The sequence below is a fragment of the Nannobrachium achirus genome (assembly GCF_963921795.1).
Source record: "Nannobrachium achirus genome assembly, chromosome: 13".
NCBI lineage: Eukaryota > Metazoa > Chordata > Actinopteri > Myctophiformes > Myctophidae > Nannobrachium > Nannobrachium achirus.
This window is the reverse complement of record NC_137833.1, coordinates 56,906,526-56,924,624: the sequence shown is the minus strand read 5'-3', so window position 1 is coordinate 56,924,624 and position 18,099 is coordinate 56,906,526. Positions and strand designations below refer to the sequence as shown.

The 18,099-nt window shown below is 40.7% G+C and overlaps 1 protein-coding gene across 1 annotated transcript; it reads left to right on the top strand.

The window, feature by feature from the left end:
* Positions 1 to 6,958: 6,958 nt before the first annotated feature.
* LOC308297125 (uncharacterized protein) lies at positions 6,959 to 17,055 on the top strand. The gene is made up of 7 exons (XM_080740538.1): positions 6,959 to 7,106; positions 7,196 to 7,261; positions 7,335 to 7,406; positions 7,538 to 7,609; positions 8,901 to 8,978; positions 15,401 to 16,665; positions 16,925 to 17,055. The coding sequence occupies exons 1-6, from the start codon at positions 7,058 to 7,060 to the stop codon at positions 16,630 to 16,632; spliced, it is 1,569 nt and encodes a 522-aa protein (XP_080596664.1). The 5' UTR covers positions 6,959 to 7,057; the 3' UTR covers positions 16,633 to 16,665; positions 16,925 to 17,055.
* The last annotated feature ends 1,044 nt before the right edge of the window (positions 17,056 to 18,099 follow it).

Below are 18,099 nucleotides of genomic sequence, written 5' to 3'. Positions count from 1 at the left end.
TTTTTCTTCTTTTGTATTTTTTTGGTGCCCTTTGGCAAATGTGTTCCCAGGCGCACAGGACGCACAGTGCGTCATGCATATTATACGTCCATATAACTAAAAGGCCTATAAGGCATTCATATTATTTACTTTATTATCAACGTGTTGCAATAATATACGTCCATATAATTAATATAGGATATAATGCAGCAGCACTCTTTATGTGCAAAGCCCTAGTGTTGACGGAGGTTCCGGACGTTCCGGCTCACTTCACCCCCTGTTGCCCCCTGTTACTTTTGCCCCAAGTCTCCCCTATAGGCTAAACTGCACTAAAGATATAGCGGAAAAATAAAACAGTGGACAGAGTGGACAGAGCCCCTAACCTATACACATTGAGGACTCCAGTCTATAACTTTACCCGTATGCAGTGACTAAAGAGTTACTGTGTCCCTCACCTTATTTGAAATTTCATAAAGTGAATAGATTTATTCCAATTTCCGTGACAAGTTGCCAACATCATTATACACAACTCCCTTGTTCCTGTTTCACGACATGGCATCACTACAACATTCTCACGCTGCAAACTCCACTTGGTTTCAGATAGTTATTATCTGTAAATCGTATATGTTTAGCTGTCCCCTAGATATCGGTAGTTGAAGAGACACAGTCCATCTCCTTAAATGCTTTCACGCACACGCACACACAGACGCACACACACAAAGTACTTTTGGTAGAGATTGTTTTTAGTTTCTTTTTGTAACACCAGTCTGGTTTAAAACCAGCTGCCAGGATGACGTCAAATGGTTAGGGTTAGTAATAGCTGCTATAATAAGTAATATATTTCATTTTCTTTCTTTTCGTTTTTCAGGCTCTATTAACTTTAAAACCAAGCTGAGCCGCCAGGATGAATTGAAACCATGGTATCAGTTTATTAGTTTAGCTGCTCCTGGTCCCCATGTGTTCCTGATTGTGATCAAACTGGGAATATTCACAGAAGAGGACCAGAAGTCTGTGAAATGGATTCAGGAAATATTTGGCCAAATGTCAAATAAATACACCATGGTTCTCTTCACTGCTGGTGACCAATTTGAAGAGGAATCAGTTGAAGACATTGTGAAATGTACTCCAAAACTGCAAGAATTAGTCAGCAAATGTGAAGATCGCTATCATGTCATCAGCAACAAAAGTAAGGATCCCTCTCAGGTCACTGAGCTGCTGAAGAAAATCGACAACATGGTGTTGCAGAATGGAGGAAGCCATTACACCAATGCAATGTTCCAAGAAGAGGCCATGAAACAAGGTGAGAGAAGGAAGTCATTCTTCATTAAGGATTCATTCATTAAAACATGAAAATAGCCTAAAATAGTGAAAATAGCAGATCAACAAGCTCATTATGTCAAGCCCCGCTACACATTATGAGCTTGTAGCTCATGTTTTTACAATATTTGCACTTAAGTGGCTAATTAATCACATAGTTTAGATTGAGTCCCAAGAGTTGCTTCCTAGTAATGTACTGGAGTTGGGATGCTTGAGTAATTCAGTGGTAAAGTGCATGCCAACCACCATGGACATTGTGGGTTTGATTCCACCATGGTACGTCCGGCTTTGTCGAGCGTCCCTATATTCGGGGGAGGGAAGCCGGTTGGGAATGGTATTATTTCTCACTGGGCTCTATGTCTCCTGTTGTGTAGCGTTGGGACCCGGAACCGGTTCTTTAGGGTACCCGGTTCCGAAATTGAAGAACCAGAGCCGGTTCCATCATATTTTTATGACCGGTTCCTATAACGGTTCCTGGAATTTCTCATGAGCATTCATTCGGCCCAGCTGTGCGCATTGCAAGCAACTGTGGTGACGTCTCGCTACATGTGTGAGTGAGGTGGATACGCCCACTCACAGAGCAGACCCTACGCCTGCTGTGCTGAACTAGGCTCAGAATGCTACTAGCGTCCTTCGAGACAGACGGAGCTAACGTTAGCGCAGCAGCAACTCACAAGTGTGGTTGCTCTTTACAAGAGAGGAAAAAAAGCATGCAAAGTGCACGAAAGGCAGTGCAATCCGTTTGTGCAAATGTGCAGTCTCCTAAAATCTCTACCAGTGACTGCAGCTGCCGCCTGCCACTTCTCTTTCTTCAGTAGCCTAGCAGCTAGCTGCTACTAACCACGGAGTATCCACGGAGCTAATGTCCATTTCACTTGGCTTGTACAGTTCATTCATGGTGTTCCATATGACGGACACAACGTTTGTCTGAGGTTTTATGAATACTAGAACTACTAGCAACAGTCATCAAGTCACTCCTTTCAGCTTTCACACTGGTGGTAGCAGCTGGGAGGATGACAACAAAAGACTAGCCGATCTACAAGCTCACAGCACGTCGCATGCGACGCGTTGTGAGCTTGCAGATCGGCTATTCATCGTGCCGTTAAATAACCATGTATTCTCCACAGTTTGAACGTCCATTGTTATTGTGATTAAGTTGAAATAGTAGTTATAGCCTACAAGTTGGTGTAGTAATCAAGGAATCACTTTATTATTATATATCTATATCTATATATACAGTATATACTGTGTATATATATATATATATATATATATATATATATATATATATATATATATATATATGAGAACTTCCGGAACCATTTTAGGAACCGGTTCTACCCAGAACCGATAAGGGGGAACCGAAAAAGAATCGAAATCGGCTCAAACCAAACGAGTCCCAACCCTACTGGTGTGGGCTCCTCACTTGCGGCTGGTGGGTGAGTCAGTAGGATACAACAGCAGTGACAACACAGAAGTGTGTGTGGGGAGGAAATAAATCAATTGGCATAATGACAAAATTGGCAAGATTTTGTTCGTTTAAATGGGCCTTTTTTGTTTTGGTATTACTACAGAGGGTGTGTGTGTGTGTGTGTGTGTGTGTGTGTGTGTGTGTGTGTGTGTGTGTGTGTGTGTGTGTGTGTGTGTGTGTGTGTGTGTGTGTATACAGGTCCTTCTCAAAAGATTTGAATATTGTGTAAAAGTTCATTTTCTTCTGTAATATAAAAGATTTTTTAAACTTTCATATATTTTAGATTCATTGTGCATGCAGTGAAATATTCAAAAGCTTTTTTTGTTTTAATTTGGATTTTTATGGCATACAGCTCATGAAAATCAAAAACCCATATCTCAAAATATTAGAATATTCCACATGATCACTCAAAATACACATTTATAATACAGAAATGTCAAAGTTCTGAAAGGTTATGTCAATTTATGCACTCAGTACTTGGTATGGAATACTTTTGAACAAATTCCTTCATCAATGGGGCGTGGCATGAAGGTGGTCAGCCTGTGGTACTGTTGAGGTGTTATGGAAGCCCAGGTTTGCTTTGATCGAGGCCTTAAGTTCATCTGTGTGGTTGAGTCTGGTGTCTCTCATCTTCCTCTTGACAACACAACACAACACAACACAGATTCTCTGTGGGGTTCAGGTCAGGCCAGTTTGCTGGTCAGTTAAGGCCAGTAATACCATGGTCAGTACACCAGTTACTGTAGTTGACTGACCATGGTATTACTGGCCTTAACTGACCAGCAAACTGGCCTGACCTGAACCCCACAGAGAATCTGTGTTGTGTTGTCAAGAGGAAGATGAGAGACACCAGACTCAACCACACAGATGAACTTAAAGGGGAAGACCACCCATTTTCAATATTGAAATATGTCATTAATATACCTTAGAGGAGTTGTGTGGAAATTAGGGTTGCCCGATCCCGATCACGTGATCGGATCGGCCGCCGATATGGCCGTTTTTATAAGATCGGAGATCGGGGGAAAAAAATCGAAAAAAAAAAAAAAAAGTTTTTTTTTTTTTTTTAAATATTTTCTGGGAGTACTGAAAGTTACAGGTAAGGTGAATGCGATATGAAATGTAAGCTTACCATAATCACAGTAATCCTTAATCATTTTCAATCATATTCAAGGGCTTTTGGAGAAATGAGACAGACAGAGCACTGCAGAGGGAAGGTGATTGTGTCAGACTCTGTGTACAGCTGGCAGCTGATGCCAATAAGTAGTAATTGGCCCCTTGCTAATGGATCAAAGGAAGGCAATTATGTCTCTCTGCACTGTCAACTAGCGTTCTCAACCTGTGGGTCGGGACCCCCAGGGGGGTCCTCAAATTATTTTGGGGGGGTCCCCAGATGATTAACTTAATGTGCAACATTGTTTTCTCTCTCAACAGTAAACAAATCAACATAAAGTTTAAGTGTATAGAGGGTATCTGCACATTTCGAAAGTGAAAAATTAAGGACTTTTTAATACCTCTAAAATGACAAATTAAACATTGGCCAAATTGTCAAATATTAAAGCCAGAAATTGTGAAAATAGCCGATCTACATGCTCACAACGCCTCGCGTTGCGAGGCGTTGTGAGCATGTAGATCTGCTATTTTCACAATAGAACCGTGTTATACAAAATATACTTCCTCAACTCTTCAGGGTCGGGGGTCCCCAGTTAAAATATGATTATTTTGGGGGTCACGGCCTGAAAAGGTTGAGAACCACTGAACTAGCTGCTACTGCATACTTTTAAAGCAGACTGGTTAATTGGTTCTTAACTTATTTTGTTTCAACTTTAAAAATGGCCAATGTTTTACCAGTTTTTATATAGTTTGTTGATTATTTTTGATGCTGTAATGGTCTATTTTATTTTATTTTTTGAGGTATTAAACAGGTTTTAAAAGTCCTTAAATCGTGACTTCACTGCCAAATTTCAAAGGCCACACCAAAGGTCCGCTGCACAATGATTGAGAAACACTGCACTAGTAGGCCTATATCACTATACACTACTCATAAGCTTTGTTTTTAATTTGTTGATTCAGTGCTGCACTAAGTGATAGAATGAATAGAATTTTTTTTTCTTAATGCCTTGCCAAAAGATCGGATCGGGAAAGATCGGGATCGAATCGGAAGCAATAATATTTGACCGGTATCGGATCGGGAGCAAAAAAACCCTGATCGGGGCATCCCTAGTGGAAATAGAAAAAAAGTTCCCCCCTTTCTGTGTTGCCTAGTACTGGAGGATTGATTTTGGGGTTTGTATTGTAAAGTATTGTATTGTATGTGTGATGTCATCACGTTGTACTTTACAATACAATCAATCCTCCAGTTCTAGGCAACACAGAAGAGGGGGAACTTTTTTTCTATTTCCACACAACTCCTCTAAGGTATATTAATGACACAGTTCAATATTGAAAATGGGTGGTCTTCCCCTTTAAGGCCTCAATCAATCAAACCTGGGCTTCCATAACACCTCAACAGTACCACAGGCTGACCACCTTCATGCCACGCCCCATTGATGAAGGAATGTGTTCAAAAGTATTCCATACCAAGTACTGAGTGCATAAATTAACATAACCTTTCAGAACTTTGACATTTCGGTATTATAAATGCTTCTTTTGAGTGGTCATGTGGAATATTTTAATATTTTGAGATATGGATTTTTGATTTTCATGAGCTGTATGCCATAAAAATCCAAATTAAAACAAAAAAAGCTTTTGAATATTTCACTGCATGCACAATGAATCTAAAATATATGAAAGTTTTAAACAATCTATTATGTCACAGAAGAAAATGAACTTTTACACAATATTCTAATTTTTTGAGAAGGACCCTGTATATATATATCCCTATCCCTAACCCTAAACCTGATCTACCACTATACAGCAACACTGGCAGAAAAAGACCAAAAACTGCAGGAAATTAATAAACTACTGACGGAAAAAGGCCAGAAACTGCAGGAGAGTGATAAACTACTGATAGAAAAAGACCAAAACCTGCAGGAAAGTGATAAACTACTGACAGAAAAAGCCCAACAACTGCAGGAAAGTGATAAACTACTGACAGAAAAAGGCCAGAAACTGCAGGAGAGTGATAAACTACTGATAGAAAAAGACCAAAACCTGCAGGAAAGTGATAAACTACTGACAGAAAAAGACCAAAAACTTCAGGAAAGTGATAAACTACTGACAGAAAAAGACCAAAAACTGCAGGCGAGTGATAAACTACTGACAGAAAAAGACCAAAAACTGCAGGCGAGTGATAAACTACTGACAGAAAAATACCAAAAACTGCAGGAAAGTGATAAACTACTGACAGAAAAAGACCAAAAACTTCAGGAAAGTGATAAACTACTGACAGAAAAAGACCAAAAACTGCAGGCGAGTGATAAACTACTGACAGAAAAAGACCAAAAACTGCAGGCGAGTGATAAACTACTGACAGAAAAAGCCCAAAAACTGCAGGAAAGTGATAAACTACTGACAGAAAAAGCTCAAAAACTTCAGGAAAGTGATAAACTACTGACAGAAAAAGCCCCAAAACTGCAGGAAAGTGATAAACTACTGACAGAAAAAGCCCAAAAACTGCAGGAAAGTGATAAACTACTGACAGAAAAAGCTCAAAAACTTCAGGAAAGTGATAAACTACTGACAGAAAAAGCCCAAAAACTGCAGGAAAGTGATAAACTACTGACAGAAAAAGCCCAAAAACTGCAGGAGAGTGATAAACTACTGACAGAAAAAGTCCAAAGACTGCAGGAGAGTGATAAACTACTGACAGAAAAAGCCCAAAAACTGCAGGAGAGTGATAAACTACTGATAGAAAAAGACCAAAAACTTAAGGAAAGTAATAAACTGCTGACAGAAAAAGAGAAAGAACTTAAAGAAGGTAATAAACTACTGACAGAAAAAGACCAAAAGCTCCAGGAAAGTGATAAACTACTGACAGAAAAAGAGAAACAACTTAAAGAAAGTAATAAACTACTGACAGAAAAAGACCAAAAGCTCCAGGAAAGTGATAAACTACTGACAGAAAAAGAGAAACAACTTAAAGAAAATAATAAACTACTGACAGAAAAAGACCAAAAGCTCCAGGAAAGTAATAAACTACTGACAGAAAAAGACAAAAAGCTCCAGGAAAGTGATAAACTACTGACAGAAAAAGACCAAAAGCTCCAGGAAAGTGATAAACTATTGACAGAAAAAGACCAAAAGCTCCAGGAAAGTGATAAACTACTGAACCAGAAAGATGAAGACCTGAGGATGAGGAAGAAGGAATGTGGTGACGTCATCACTGAGAACACACAGCTTGGTGAGAATTGGATAATTAAAACATTGTCTCTTCAGACGGTTCTATCACTGGTTCATCAAAAGATAATTATCTTCAACCTGCCATTTCAGCTCAGCAGATCTGTGCTCTGAAGACTAAATTAGAGAAACAGAGGTCTGCATCAGACCAAAATACAGGTCAGTAAACTGAAACATTATTTTTCTGTGTTGTAGACATTAATACGTTGATAAAAGTACTCTTGTCTTTCAGATGGTGGATATATCTCTACAGAAGTTCGCAAACTACCAATTAGGAGATGGAGCATTGACGTTATTCCAGGAAGTTAGTCAACATTTACTGCATTTAGCACTACAAATGTACAGTAAATGTGATCGAATGTCATATAATAGTCCAGTAACCCTCTTCTTTCTTTTTACTGTTGTCGTACATTCACTGTTCATGTTGTGCTACAGAGGACAGACAGACACCAGACTCGATTCTTCCACTGAGGAGGAGAGACAGTATGAAATGGCTTCCTCCACTAAGTGAGTGCATGTTACTCTCTGAAACATTGTGCGGTCATCATCAGACTTGTTTTAATTCTTATGATTTAGTCTAAAGTCATGACTTTAAAGGACAACTTTGTTTTTTTACAACAATATTTTAGATTGTAATTAGAGAAAAGAAAAGGTGAGTGTTCAAATGTTTTCATTTACATTGTTCTATCGTTTTAGCACGTTTAGCGATCTTGATTTCAGTGGATGCAAGTGGCTAAATATGTCTTTTTAGACACAATAAGCCAGCGATGTCTTTAATACGTTTTGCAGGACCACTACTAGTCACATAAGTCACATCTGCCCATGAAAGATTGCAGTGCATCTTGGGATTGGGCTTATTGTGTGTAAAAAGACATATTTAGCCGCTTGTACGCATGCCCCCAGCCACTGAAATCAAAATAGTTAAAATCTCTAAAACGTTTAGTTAGAAAGAAGTAAATGAATGGTAGGGGCACGGTGGCGCAGTGGTTAGCGATTCGCCTCACAGCTAGAAGGTCCTGGGTTCGATTCCCGCCGGGGGACGCTGTGGGTGCTGGGGGTGTGTTTCTCCCTCCGCGTCATCAGCGCCCACACCCTAGGTCGCCTTTCTGTGTGGAGTTTGCATGTTCTCCCCATGTCTCCTAGGTTTGATACCCTCACAAAAACATGCAGTAATCCTGGTCTCAATAATGCCTCCCCCTGGCCAGCCGGGGCTCCTGATGGAGGGGAAATGAACTGGTTGGAATAATGTGTTCCTTCCACGCGCTATGTCCATCCTGGGGAAATCCCCCCTGTCAGATGAAAAGAAAAAACTTGGACTACTCATGCATTGAAGGAAGCATGAGGTCAGTCCGTTGTCTCCCCAGGCGCGGCAGACGGAGAGCAGAGCCCAGGATTACATAGGCAATTGGCACTGGGTGAAAATGTGTTGCAAAATCGTGGGATAAAAATGATATATAAAAAAAAAAAAGATAAAGGAGTAAATGAAAACATTTTAACACTCATCTTTTATTCTCTTTAATTACAATCTAAAATATGAACCCTTGTTGTAAAAAAACAAAGTTATGGTCAAATATGGTCAAACGTAAACTCAAAATGCACGTTATGTATACTTCTATTCTATTCTAAGACATAAGAAATGTACTTGGAGTATGCTAACCCCAACCCCCTAACCCTTAACACCATGAAGGTCCATAGCAGTGTTGTCGGGTGGTTTCCTTTCCACCTGGACTGTTTTGACTGTGTTGTGTTGTGTTGTGTTGTGTTGTGTTGTGTTGTGTTGTGTTGTGTTGTGTTGCAGTGGGTGGAGAGACTACAGATGAAGGCTCCACACTACCAGTGAGGAAGAGGAGACAGAGTAAGGAACGCGCCCCAGATAGTGAGTCTATGCAAACTCTCACCACTCATTTATTATTATTAACTACAGTAGTAACTAGAAAGATGCCTTTCGCTAAGCCCCTCCCTAACTGCGATGATTGGACCACAACGTAGCAACATTTCCAGGGACAAGTTGTCCCCTTCTCCCATTGTTTCCCATGTTGTTTTGCCTTATTTCAGATGATGATTAGCAATATTAATATCAAGAACATTTATGTTACAATAACCATAGTGAAACATGCTGGGCTACCTGCAACAGTGATTCTAGGTACCCAGAAGGTGTGACAAAGGGAGCATTGTATTATTCATTTTCAGAAGCTAAAATCTGCCTTGGAAAAGTACAGGCTGTGGATTAAGTTACGTTCACAATTCACGCCACAGTGACGCTTAAGTGCTGCTATTTGTAGTCTCGCTTACCCTGTGGACTGTGATACGCAAAACTATGTCCAGTGACAATGTAGTTAAACGGAGTTGATTAATATGAGATGAAGTAACCCTTATGCTTCTTGTTAACTATGTTAAGTATATTTTGTTTGTTAAAATGGGTATGTCATGCACATACTGTATTTTCCAGTGCATATGACAGGATTTGATGAAACTCACATGCCGCCCGGGTGATATCAATAAATCATTATAATGACATAAATCGTCATCTAAATGAATTAAGTCAGTGATGGTGTTGGCATGCATATACGTGGCTACTGGCTACTACAGATACATGAAATACGTTGTAGGGCATAATAAACTCAGTGGGACTCCATAGACCATAATAATAACCCGATTCTATATTTCATATGATTTAAAATATATTTTGCATAGTTTATTATAGCCAGGCCTAATAGTCTGAGGGAAATACAACAGCACTTTGTTAGCATTGTTTGCACGTTACCTGTTCATTCAGTCATTTAGTCATGCACATATTTTTCCAAAGCATGCCAGGCTTTGTTCTCGGATCACATGGCATTTTCACTTCAATATGAACATGTGTATTTGGGGCTCTTAAATCATCTGATATTGTCGATTGGTGTATACTATAGTTGCATAGTAGTTGACTACTGTGTAGCAGTGGTTCTCAAACTGTACAGTATTGGCCTTACCCAAAACCCTGTGCGCAACAGAAACAGGAGACATGCGTAAGTTGCAACTTTACGCAGCAGTGCGCTGAACGTCAGACCAATAGTGTTAGAAAAAACAGTAAAATAAATAAATTAAATAATAATAATAATAATAAATCAATACAAATAATACAAAATAAAATAAAATAAATCCAGTCTATTATCCCCCTTTTCTTTTTACCTTTTTATATGATATATATGCAAATGTCTCCAAATGAAAACGCATAGACATATACTTACTAAAGCATGTGTAACATATTCAATTCTGTAGTTTTATCATGTCCTTTGAAATTGGGCTTGGTAAGGCTTCAAAATGTGGCCACATTGTGTTTTTCAGCTCCTATATGATAATAACAGTGTTATGCAGGCATCTATTTATTGAAAATATTTAGGCAAGGATTAAAAACCTGCTATTCCAGTAAGTTAAAACTTGCATTACTCAACGTCAGTTGCACACAGAGTGATTATTTATTCCTGGGGAAAACTTCAAAATGTTTCTTTCAAAATGAGACCATGCCCAATGGTTTAAAAACAGCAATCAATTTACTTTGGGTATGCTGTCTATAGGCGTTTTTTGCAAATGATACAGGATTGTTAATTGTCCATAGTATTGTTGTTGGGTAGTTTCCTTTCCACCTGGACTGTTTTGACTGTGTTGTGTTGTGTTGTGTTGTGTTGTGTTGTGTTGTGTTGTGTTGTGTTGTGTTGTGTTGTGTTGCGTTGCAGTGGGTGGAGAGACTACAGATGAAGGCTCCACACTACCAGTGAGGAAGAGGAGACAGAGTAAGGAACGCGCCCCAGATAGTGAGTCTAGTCTATGCTAACTCTCACCACTCATTTACTATTATTAACTAGTAACTAGAAAGATGCAATAGACCTTTCGCTAAGCCACTCCCCCAACTGCGATGATTGGACCACAACGTAGCAAAACATTTCCAGGGACAAGTTGTCCCCTTCTCCCATTGTTTCCCATGTTGTTTAGCCTTATTTCAGATGATGATTAGCGATATTAATATCAAGAACATTTATGTTACAATAAAGCCATAGTGAAACATTGCTGCCAGGCTACTGGCAACAGTGATTCTAGGTACCCAGAAGGTGTGACAAAGGGAGCATTGTATTATTCATTTTCAGAAGGTAAAATTTGCCTTGGAAAAGTACAGGCTGTGGATTAAGTTATGTTCACAATTCACGCCACAGTGACACTTAAGTGCTGCTATTTGTAGTCTCGCTTACCCTGTGGACTGTGATACGCAAAACTATGTCCAGTGACAATGTAGTTAAACAGAGTTGATTAATATGAGATGAAGTAACCCTTATGCTTCTTGTTAAGTATATTTTGTTTGTTTCAAGGGGTCCTACTAATTGCACCACAATACCCAAAAGTACACAAAAGAACACAAAAGTACACAAAACTACCCAAAAGTATACCCCAAAGTACCCAAAAGTACCCAAAAGTATACCCAAAAGTACACAAAACTACCCAAAAGTACACAAAACTACCCCAAACTACCCAAAAGTACCAAAAAGTATATCCCAAAGTACCCAAAAGTACACAAAACTACCCCAAAGTACACAAAACTACCCCAAACTACCCAAAAGTATACCCCAAAGTACCCAAAAGTACACAAAACTACCCCAAAGTACACAAAACTACCCCAAACTACCCAAAAGTATACCCCAAAGTACCCAAAAGTACACAAAACTACCCCAAAGTACACAAAACTACCCCAAACTACCCAAAAGTATACCCCAAAGTACCCAAAAGTACACAAAACTACCCCAAAGTACACAAAACTACCCCAAACTACCCAAAAGTATACCGAAAAACTACCCCAAACTACCCCAAACTACCCAAAAGTACCCAAAAGTATACACAAAAGTACCCCAAACTACCCAAAAGTACCCAAAAGTATACCCAGAAATACCCAAAAGTACACAAAACTACCCCAAAGTACACAAAACTACCCCAAACTACCCAAAAGTATACACAAAAGTACACAAAACTACCCCAAACTACACAAAAGTAGGCAGGGATCAGCACCCAGGGGGTCCCTGGTGGCCGCCCCACCACCGGGGCCCACCACGGACCCCCAAGGACCCCCACGGACCTCAGCAGCGCTGGAAAAAGCAAATGAAAAAATAAGCGAATCTAGCAGATCAACAAGCTACGTGCTGCTCCACTCCACATGCCGTGGCTTGGCCGGGAAGGGGTCCGCGGACCCCCACTCCTCAGGAAGGGATCAAATTCAGGTTTGTGTGTCTTAAAAAAATAAAAGGGGGCGTGGCCTAATGGCGCAACAGCGCCCCCTACAATATTTCAACGCAACAGCCCCACTATACGGTTTCACCCACAAGTACGAAAATCGGTACACATCTGTATTGTGTCCGGACTCACAAAAAAAGTCTCTCGGCGCCACGTCCGAAACCAAACAGGAAGTCAGCCATTTTGACTAATTAGTGGCGTTTTGGTGTATTTTTGGCCGTTTTCACGTGTCGCACTTTAACAAACTCCTCCTAGGGGGTTAATCGGATCAACTTCAAGTTCGCTCGGCATACTCAAGACACCTTAATGATGAAAAGTTGTGCGAATCGTGAGTTTTCGTAAAACGGCGTGCCCGTGGCGTAGCGTCAAACTTCCTTCACCAAACAGGAAGTGCCCCCTCTTCTGATTGGTCCATACTTCATTGTTCCTTTTTTTGGCTGTTAACTCATCAACCGTTTATCGTACAGAGTTGTGGCTGGTATCATATGACTTGACTAAGTGTCCTTCACCTTAATTGGTTTAACTAAGCCCCGCCCCCTCTTCTGATTGGCCGAAACTTGATTGTTCCTTTTTTGGCTTTTACTCATCAACCGTTTATCGTACAGAGTTTTGGCTGGTATCATATGACTTGATTAAGTGTCCTTAACCTTAATTGACGCTTCCTTCGCCAAACAGGAAGTGCCCTTCGCCAAACAGGAAGTGACTCTATAACTCATGAACCGTTTGTCGTACAGACTCGTGGCTGATGTCATATGACTTGATTAAGAGTCCTTCACCTTAATTGACGCTTCCTTCGCCAAACAGGAAGTGCCCTTCACCAAACAGGAAGTGCCTCTATATCTCATGAACCGTTTGTCGTAATAATGCTAACAAATGCTAATGCTAACACACGCTAATGCTAATGCTAACACATGCTAATGCTAATGCTAACACATGCTAATGCTAACAAATGCTAATGCTAATGCTAACACATGCTTATGCTAATATGCTAATGCTAATGCTAACAGATGCTAATGCTAATGCTAACAAATGCTAATGCTAATGCTAACACATGCTAATGCTAACATGCTAATGCTAACACATGCTAATGCTAACATGCTAATGCTAACACATGATAATGCTAACAAATGCTAATGCTAATATGCTAATGCTAACACATGCTAATGCTAACATGCTAATGCTAACATGCTAATGTTAACACATGCTAATGCTAACATGCTAATGCTAACACATGCTAATGCTAACATGCTAATGCTAATGCTAGCACATGCTAATGCTAACAAATGCTAATGCTAAGAAATGCTAATGCTAACGCTAACACATGTTAATGCTAATGCTAACACATGCTAATGCAAATGCTAACACATGCTAATGCTAACACATGCTAACACATGATAATGCTAACAAATGCTAATGCTAACAAAGGCTAATGCTAACAAATGCTAATGCTGAATCTAAAATTCTAACGCTAATTGGCTGCTACCCCTTGTGACGTGGGTAGAGCTGCGAGGGCCCGGTCATTGCTGCTTGCAGCTTTAATTTTTTGGATACTTTTGGGTACTTTGGGGTACTTTTGTGTATACTTTTGGGTACTTTTGGGTAGTTTGGGGTAGTTTGGGGTAGTTTTGGGTATACTTTTGGGTAGTTTGGGGTAGTTTTGTGTACTTTGGGGTAGTTTTGTGTACTTTTGGGTACTTTGGGGTATACTTTTGGGTAGTTTGGGGTAGTTGTGTGTACTTTGGGGTAGTTTTGTGTACTTTTGGGTACTTTGGGGTATACTTTTGGGTAGTTTGGGGTAGTTTTGTGTACTTTGGGGTAGTTTTGTGTACTTTTGGGTACTTTGGGGTATACTTTTTGGTACTTTTGGGTAGTTTGGGGTAGTTTTGTGTACTTTTGGGTAGTTTTGTGTACTTTTGGGTATACTTTTGGGTACTTTGGGGTACTTTGGGGTATACTTTTGGGTAGTTTTGTGTACTTTTGTGTTCTTTTGTGTACTTTTGGGTATTGTGGTGCAATTAGTAGGACCCGTTAAAATGGGTATGTCACGCACACACTGTATTTTCACAGTGCATATGACAGGATTTGATGAAACTCACATGCCAGCCGGGTGATATCAATAACACTAATCATTATAATTACATAATTCGTCATCTAAATGAATTAAGTCAGTGATGGTGTTGGCATGCATATACGTGGCTACTGGCTACTACAGATACATGAAATAAGTTGTAGGGCATAATAAACTCAGTGGGACTCCATAGACCATAATAATAACCCGATTCTATATTTCATATGATTTAAAATATATTTTGCATAGTTTATTATAGCCAGGGCTAATAGTCTGAGGGAAATACAACAGCACTTTGTTAGCATTGTTTGCACGTTACCTGTTCATTCAGCCTTATATTCCTTAATCAATAGTTATTTAAGATAACAATTAATATGGTACTTGGTAGTCATGGTGTTGTATTTGTATTTAAATCGAATGCAACTAGTGTAAAATGGCTCTGTGTAGCAGCCAGGTCCAGGGAATGGAATGGTCCAGCAGAGTCAGAGATATCAAATGTTTTCCCTATATGATAAAACACAGTCGTTTTGTTTAGTCATGCACATATTTTTCCAAAGCATGCCAGGCTTTGTTCTCGGATCACATGGCATTTTCACATCAATATGAACATGTGTATTTGGGGCTCTTAAATCATCTGATATTGTTGATTGGTTTATACTATAGTTGCATAGTAGTTGACTACTGTGTAGCAGTGGTTCTCAAACTGTACAGTATTGGCCTTGGACTCACACCTGAAATGATTTTCTGGGACCCCCATACAAGATTTGTGTTGTTAAAATGTTTCAAAAATATTCCACAATTTCCATTTTCATTTTATAGCTGATCTAGATAGTCTGTTTCAAAAAGTTAAACTGATTTATATGCTACATTAACTCTCCTGGAACCCCCTCAAGGACCCCTGGGGGTCCCAGGACCCCACTGGTGTGCAGTATGTCTGTGTTTCAGTTTTCAGTTCTCTTTCTGTTGTGTTTCAGTGGCAGCAGACTCACCACCGGTCTCCACCACTGTGTCTGAGCTGAGATTGGTGCTACTGGGGAGGACTGCAGCCGGGAGGAGCGTGGCAGGAAACACCATCCTGGGCAGGGAGGAGTTTGGTGCTGAGGCCTGCTCCTCCGAACTGAGCCAGCGGAGCAGGAGGAGAGAGGGGGAGGTCTGTGGGAGACGGCTGGTGCTGGTGGACGCTCCGTTTTTCTCTGGACGCTCTCCGGAGGCCACGAGGAAGGATGTGGGGCTCTGCGTCAGTCTGGCTGCCCCGGGTCCACATGCCTTCCTCCTGGTCCTACCGGCCGAGTCCCCTGAAGGGGAGGCTAGAGGGATGATGGAGAAGATGCAGGAGGTGTTTGGAGACAGCTGCTGGGGACACAGCGTGGTCATCCTCATCCATGAGGACAGCGAGAGAGTACAGAGTGTTCAGGAGTTTCTCCAAGCAGGGTGTCAAGACAAGCAGCAGCTTGTAGAGAAATGTGGGAACAGATGCTGCATCCTCGACGTTAAGGACAGCAGCCATGCTGGTCAGGTCTCACAGCTGCTGGGGAAGATCGAGAGCATGGTGGCAGGAGAGACGGAGAGCTTCTACAGCACCGAGACCTACCAGGAGGCAGAGGCCCAGGTCAGAGAGATGGAGAGGAAGATTCAGAGGGACATGGAGGAGAGGAGGCACATGGAGGAGCAGGAGATGAGGCAGAGGTTTGAGAAGGAGCTCAAGGACTCTCTGCAGAAGATAGAAGGGTCCATCGAAGAGCACGAGGGAGACATCAGGAAGATCAACCACCGAACAAGTGAACTGGAGAGGCAGATGAGGGAGGAGAGGGACGAAGAGAAGAAAAGAAAGCTGGAAGAAGACCTGAGGAGGGAATCTGAGAGAAGAGAGGAGATGGAGAGAAAGCTGGAGAAGTCTAGAGAGAAGAGAGAGAACGAGAGGAGAGAGAGGGAGGAGAAACACAGACAGGACATAGAGGAGATGAAAGAGATGTACCAGGGAGAGGCCAGAGAGGAAGCAGAGAGAAACCTGATGAAGGTTCTCCTGCCCGAGATCCAGAGGAACATCATGATCTCGAAGACAAAGATGCAGACAGAGTTTAAGAGACAACTGGAGGAGAAGAACAGAGAGATGACACGACTGAGAGAAGAGTTAAATGAGAGAAACAAGGCAATGTCGGTGTTGGAGGAGGTCTACCTGAACTTTGTGGAGAAACATCCAGATTAGAAATTACTGGACATAATTGAATATGAGCAGCATGTGAGCAGGGCCGGACTTACCATTGGGCAAGGGTGGGCACGTGCCCGGGGGCCTGTGCCCATAATAAATATAATGATGACATTTTAAAGTATTGCAATCCAAATAAAGTGATATTTGTGTTTAGTTACTGTACATTTTGTTTTATTACGGTAATAACATTGAGAGCTTCTGCTCTGTTGGCCGCACTGCATGTAGCTGCTCTGCAAATTTCCCCTTGCCCAGGGGCCTCATGTCATATAAATCCGGCACTGCATGTGAGTTGTTGTATTAAGCTGTGGAGAACAGTGAGATGAGATTATGTCAGTTTGGAAGAGAACAATCTTTGAAATGTGAAACTGTTACCTTTGACCTAACACTTCCCACATACAGCGCATGGAGACACACGTCAAGAAACATTGCTTGCTTAAGTAGCAGTATGTTCAGAAATGAACTGTAGAGTTCATGCAGTAGTACAAAAAAAGTCTGATTGATTGATTGATTGATTAATTGATTGATTGATTGATTAATTGATTGATTGAACAAATATTTGTACATAATATGTAAAAAGAAAAAGACAAAAAAGATCCAGAGCTTATTTCCGTTGTGGTGATTTTTAGTCATAGGCCAGTGGGATCACTTTATGTCTCTCTTGCAGGACTGTTGGCTTTTGTTTAGTTTTTGTAGTCCTATATTAGAATGATGATGTATGATATTTCTGAATTGTTTTGACCCTTAAGTTTGGGTCATTTTGACCCGTTTTACATTTTCATTTGAAAAAAATAAATACATAAAAAGTAGAAGTTACATTTTTTCCACTTGCAACTCAATGGCCTTAAAGGACAACTCCGCCCTAAATAACATCTTGGCTCATTTTCCTTACTGTCCATGGGGTCTATTAGGCAGAAATGCTCCTGTTGTCCAGTTCACTGCAGCAGAACCCAGCAGCCCTCATAGCATAGAGTGGAGCACATAAGCCTATCGCTTTTTTTGTCTCTGACGAGGAGTGGAAGTTATAAGGGAACAATGCCGCTTATCTGGGAGAGAACACATAGTGATCCAGGCTCAACAGCCCTCAGTAAACACACGGATGGGTGTGGACTGCCAAGGAGCGAGATAAAAACAGATCTCCAAAAGAAGAATGTTCTACGGGCAATTAAAAGGCGGCTATGCATAAATGGAACACACACATGCACACAAGCACATACATAAACGGCTTCCACAGGTTTGTAAATGCCATGTCATAAAACCTAGGTATAGTATAAAGTACCGTCAATGTCAGCGTATACGCAACGTAAACATGCTGAAGTGCTTGTGTAATCCATATCAGATCATGAATTACAACAGCCTGTATTAACTGTCTCACTGCATGCATTCAATAAAACGTAACTAAAACAAACCACATAATGGCACTTTGGACTGTATGGAGACTGTAACGTCAACAATGAACATGTTAGG

Bases quoted from the DNA above. Each gene is read 5' to 3' on its own strand.
- LOC308297125 (XM_080740538.1), top strand. From the start codon at position 7,058: ATGAGGAAGAAGGAATGTGGTGACGTCATCACTGAGAACACACAGCTT. The intron at 7,407-7,537 runs GTTAGTCAACAT...GTTGTGCTACAG, and splicing joins CATTGACGTTATTCCAGGAA to AGGACAGACAGACACCAGAC. The intron at 7,610-8,900 runs GTGAGTGCATGT...GTTGTGTTGCAG, and splicing joins GAAATGGCTTCCTCCACTAA to TGGGTGGAGAGACTACAGAT.